The following is a 6,000-nucleotide window of genomic DNA, read 5'->3' on the forward strand; positions in this document are numbered from 1 at the left end:
ATTTTGATGCATGATTTTCCGGCTCTGACCTTTTTCTGACAAGGTTATGTTGGACAACGCCATTCCATGGTTTGCCTTTTTGTTTCAGGGTCGTACCGGAGACACCAAGTTTCATCCTTAGTGACAATACAGTTCAAGAAATTGGGTGTCGCATCCACCATTTTGACAAAATCCTGTGAAGCCTCTAAAAGTGCCTGCTTCTGATCGTCAGTCAAGCGATGTAGCACAAGACTACAACACATTTTCCTCTTCCTTAACTCCCGGGTAAGGATTTGTCACATGGATTCACGGTTCATCTGCACTTCATCCGCTATCATGCGCACAGTTAATCGACGGTCATTCGTGATTAATGTCCTCACTTTCTCAATATTTTTGTCACTGAAGGCAGTCACCGGTCATCTGCCACGGGGATTGTCAGAAACACTTTCCCGGCCTCCTTGAAAAAGGGCGTACCACTCGTACACACACTTCATGGACAGTTCTTGATCCCCATAAACATGTACCAGCATTGAATGCATTTCTTTTGGTGTCTTGCCAAGCTTGCAACAAAACTTTAAATTGATCCTTTACTTGTTCATTGTCCTGTTCTCAGTTCAAAATAAATGCAGTAAACAAGCACTTCGTCCAACAGGTCTAACACAGAACACACACGATGCTCAACTGAACTGCGGTGGGGACAGGTTGTCAACTCTGGCCGGTACACAGGTGCAGCGTTGTGAGTTGCCAGTGTTGTCCGATCGACCGTTCCGACTTCATTCATCGAACTTTATTATCAGAGGTTGTATTAACCCCACTCACCCACCTCCTCCAGCAATTTTTGTGCCTGTTGCACAGAAAGGAGCACAGCCAGCCTCCTGGATGGTCAGGAGAGCAGCTGAACACAAGAGGGAGCGAATGCCTGTTGGTAACAGGTGGCTGTAGCCTGCACCATCTCTCCACAGTTCCTGCTGCCCTGGGTGGCAGCGCACATGATGTGAGATGTACCACGTTGCCCCTTGCGATCAGAGGGGTACAAACATGGTGTCAAGACTGTTTACGGTAATGGTTTAACAACGAGACTAAAGTATCAAGATACGATTATGAATAGTATTTCATCATGCTCATGAAATATATCTGCTACTTTTCAAAAGCTATTAAATGTAAACAGGTTTGTGTAGATGAATAAGACATGTAGGCCTATATATATAGTTGGTAATGGAATTTTCTGCGTAGTATATTTACTTCCCACACAAACAAATGGCAAGGGCTAAATTCAAAGTGTTTGTAATTACTGGAAATCATCACAGTGAGATGCAATGAAAACAGTTGCTAAATTTTCCCAATATTCATTTTTTTTTCCACATGGCTATTCATTCATCATTTTGAGAGAAACCAGTGTATCAGACAAACCATATGAATATATTTGACCCAGTCCATTGCAGTTGTGCATGTTGACTGAATTATTCTTTCTTTCTTTTCAGTGAAACCAGTCTGCAGTTTTTCTGTCAGTTGAACCATGTACCTGCTATTTCAACTGAAATCATTCTTCAGTGTATTAGTTGGCGGAGCTCTCCATTCATTCTTCCAATTGAAGTCTGCAGCGCTTTTGTTAGTTGAACTATAACAGGAGTACAACCAGGGCACACAAACCCCCAGAGGTACAGCTTAGATGTGAAGGCATCTCAGGCTGTACACCATAGTTAAAGAAAACATTATACATACATATTCATTTAAGTATGTGCTGAATAGACTGATTCTTCATTTCATCATTCAAAAATGGTTAATATATTGCTGTGTATTAGTTGGCTCCATATGCACGTAATTAAACTGATGTATTGGTGGGCCTGAAAGTTCAGCAATGGCTACAAATTTGAGCAGATAAGTTTTCTTATGAGTAGGCCTAATTCAATCATTACTTAAAACTACAACCGAATGAGTTGCCTGTTTTCCAACAACCAACTGACTCTGTTGTTTTCATTTGGTTGTACCCATCACTACTGGCACCCAGTACAATAATGCATGCTTTCCTCTTGTGTTCTAGTATATGAAGGGTGTCTTGTACGGTCTGCAATATTTCATCTGTGTAATGTTTGGAAGGGTACTTATCAAATCAGAAAAAAAGTAAATTATCGCACTGATCACACCACACCCATTCCGCAGCTTTTAGGATTGCATAAATTCTACGACAAAAGTCTATTTGTCTACAGTGGAGCAAACCACTTCACAACTGCCATTTGCCGTAACATTGAAGGCAGGAGTCACTATCAACTATTGTGGATTGTAACAGCAGATACAGCCATAGCACTCGGCAGGTGTCTTACTTTCGGGAAGTAAATCTGTCTCACTGTTCCCAAACTGTGGGAATGGACAGCTAATACCCATCTGTGATGCCACAGAGAGATACACAGGTTCCTTAGAGCCTGCTCTGTGTCATCTGTATGAGTTCTGGGCAAAGGGTGAACAGTCGTGGAGCCAGATGGCTTCCTAATGCTTCACTATCTCGTGGAGTCCAGACCAGGACATATTGCTGCCATCATGGATAAACAGGAATATCTGGTACAGGTTGTCAGCTTAGATCAGTGATGTAGAAAATGAGCAACAAATGGTGCTAACAACACATTGACTATAGAATGATATCAGTGGTGATTTTTGCAAAAAGGGTAAGCTACAGATCAATCTGTCACCACAAACAGGCTTTTTTCACATTCATCGGCTTTGTCAACTAACAACAAAACTGTGAATATAAACACAAAAATGTGATGTCACAGCAGTCATTAGCATTACGTTACTCGTCATAGCCAATGACCTTTATCGAATATTCCTCTTGACCTGCCATCATTATGGTGGAAAGGGACACTTCACGTTACAAGGTGAGTGAGTCAAATCCAGTTGCACAAGAATTTAAAGAGCAACATTATGCTGGCATTGAGAGGAGCAAATTATCAAGCTGCAAAAACATTTTATCGTTTCTTAGTGAATTAACAATACTAACAAACTTCAGTAGCAATTCAAACAGGGCAAGTTTGTTCATTTGTGACGTAGATTTTTTGGAATTTTCGCTTGTGTACATCGTGATAAACTAAGCTGAGTTTAATGAGAGCAAAAATCTCTCTTGTTAATGTGCAGAACGTTCTTGGAGGTTACATTTGGGCTACAGGAGAAAATGTGTTGTTATATGGTCTGTATTAATAGACACAAGACTACTACATTCATAATACGACATTGTGAATGAGATTCAATGTAGAAGAAAATAAAAAAAAGTTCTGACATTTTTCACACCTGTGAGGAAATGCTAATGGTTTATAAAACAAACATTGTAACTAAATAATGTCATGAAGGTAACTATTTTAAACTGAATATAATGAGGCCCTTTGCTTATACTGCTGCTGCTGTCATTTTTACAATTAATGTACAAGAAGGAAAGAAAGAAACAGAAATAATAATAATAATAATAATAATAATAATAATAATAATAAAACCAATGGTTCAGCATCACACTAGTCACTACAGGCCAGGGTTACTGTTATTAATGCAAAAAATGTTTTTAGGTCTCTATTGGATTACAGTGTCAAATAAAAAAAGTATTGTATCCAGTATAATGAATACTGCGCGATGAGTCATTGCCTAAAACACTTCATTGTGTAAAAGTCCTATGTCTCTTCTGAGAACTGGTTTTGAACACTTGACATAGTTTTTAACACACAAAAATGCAGTCAACTAAATCGACGACGCATCACTTTTGCCAATGTGAAAAGGTTCCGTTAGTGTGAACGAAACCCTTCAAAATAAACAAACCATAATACGTAACTGAACTGAACAATCCACGACTTAGGAAAGTATCCTCGATAACATCAGTTAAATCACATTTATATTGCAGAAAGGAACTGTATTTTTCTCGAATATTTATTTTTATTCTTACCCAGTGGCGTTACGGAATGTGTCATTAATAAACCGTGATGTGCCTGTCTATGTCCAAACATTGCAAACGGCACTCCAAATCTGCTGCTAATATTTGGTGGTCCTCTGCCGTCACCGGACTGCGCCATTGTTAAGGTGTTAGGAAAGTCGTTTCATTGTGTTTGATTGATCGGTATTTGTGGAACACAACACTCTTTCAGTCCACATCACACAACACACAAAAACATCATTACCAAGTTCCATCTGTGTCAAATCCTGCAATCGCATATTATCTCTGACTCTTTTATTTACTATGTGCGTCAGAGATTGATACAGAATTCTTGCCCAATTTGCGATGATTTGAAGAGTAGCTGGTAATCATATTTTCCACGATTTTTTTACTAAAGGCATCCTTGTTGCAAAGAAATTAATAAGAAAACACCGAAAATCGTAACCACCATCATGCCAGTTTTTCTTTTTTTACGAGACCTTGATTAATGAGAGTTATCGAAGGGATGTAAAATACTTTAGGCAACAAGTGAATTTTCTCGTTTCTTTCTTCATCTTGCATGTGTAGAGAATTTTTCATCCTTTGCAGTAAAATGGGCGTCAACGCACTATAACATAATGACGGGGCTCATAGGGAAAATCGGTCAGCATGTCACACAGGAACTGCTTCAAGAAAACATATAACTTTTAATCTACACGAGCCCCTATGCAGTGCATGGGGGAAGGTACAGCCTACCAAAATTATAACCATTCTGTCCTATAACATTTTCTTACTAAGCGCGAGATAAACGACTGTCTCGATACCTTGGTACGCACCATAATCTCTCTTTTTAGAACACAGAGTCTCTAAATTGATCCATCAAGGTTTCGCGAGAACTACATCTTTTCTTCTAAGGATTTAGATTTCATTTCTCCAGGCATTTCTATTACACTTTTATAAGGGCTATAGCAGTTTGTTACGATATTAGCACACACAGCGCAAACAAGTGGCGGTTTTGTAGAGGTCTTGTGCCCATTGTGTCCGCTTACAGATATTTTATTGTACTTCATTTCGTGCTAACAAGGTATGGTTTTCCCTCTCCACCCACAAGATTAGATTTTGATTTGTGGGTATTCGCTGTTTTCTTTCATGAACTGAGTGATTCGCTCTGGCTAAACGATGAGAGATGTTATTGTTATTTAACAAATAACAACAACGTTCTGGAAAAGAATTGTGACTACAGAAGAAAGCTTACAGGTATGGTTGTGTCGTATATAAATGTAATTTATTTGTTTCACGTTACATAAGCTACTAACTGCCCCGTGTAACTGTAACATCTATGGGCCGATTCACACTGTCCGTCACGTCAAGGTGTATTCACACTGTCACTGTCCGCCACTTCAAATCAGTTCAAGTCACGTGATCTCAACTCGGATGGCTGTCCTCAACTGTTCTTTTCGCGGGAATTGCGAAAATGCTTTTCAACTTTTTTGACGCTCGAAGTGCATATACACAACGGGCACGTACAGTGGCGCTGCCTTAAGGGGTCAGTGCCTTGCCCCCCACCCCCAAATAATTTGTGGGGATTTTGGGTCCTTATCGTTATAAATAACACCCCGTTGATCCACTTGTTAAAACAATGAGCACATTTATTGTCACACTTCAGATATACGTCATTACACATCGAAAGTATCACATAGACAGAACATAATGGCCGCCTTGGCCCCAAAGAGTTTTTGCACGCCAGAGATGTAATGGCACATCAGTGTTGCCACAGAGCCCCCCCCCCCCCCCCCTCGCAGTGCGGAGCACGAGGCTCTGGCTGTAGTGGGGGGAGGGTGCACGTGTCGCGCTATCTTCGTCCGGAGGGGGAACTGGGCGGGGCGGGGCCGGGGTTCGAGCTCTTTTGGATGAAAAAATGTAATCACGGTGCCACACCAGTGGGAGTATGCGGCAGTCGGTTCGTGAGGTGACAGAGGGGGGTGGGGGGAATACATCGAGACACGAGGTACATCACGTACAGTGTCCCCATGCTGGAAATGAAAGATTGAATGAAGGAAGGATCTAAGGAATTGGGGATCGGTGAGAAGTCGAGAATGAGAATGGAAAGTTGGAAGATGTCATCGTCGGCGGAG

The 6,000-nt window shown here is 40.7% G+C and overlaps 1 protein-coding gene across 1 annotated transcript in view; it reads right to left on the reverse strand.

Moving 5' to 3' along the window:
- LOC126100542 (RING finger and transmembrane domain-containing protein 2) overlaps positions 1-4,247 on the reverse strand; it is an 82,805-nt gene extending 78,558 nt beyond the window's left edge. The window contains exon 1 of the mRNA XM_049911160.1: positions 3,899-4,247. Within this exon, the coding sequence (XP_049767117.1) occupies positions 3,899-4,025 (127 nt within the window). The 5' untranslated portion in view covers positions 4,026-4,247. The remainder of the gene's footprint in view (positions 1-3,898) is intronic.
- Between the last annotated feature and the right edge of the window lie 1,753 nt (positions 4,248-6,000).

The sequence above is a fragment of the Schistocerca cancellata genome, chromosome 9 (genome assembly GCF_023864275.1).
Source record: "Schistocerca cancellata isolate TAMUIC-IGC-003103 chromosome 9, iqSchCanc2.1, whole genome shotgun sequence".
In the NCBI taxonomy this organism is placed as follows: Eukaryota; Metazoa; Arthropoda; class Insecta; order Orthoptera; family Acrididae; genus Schistocerca; species Schistocerca cancellata.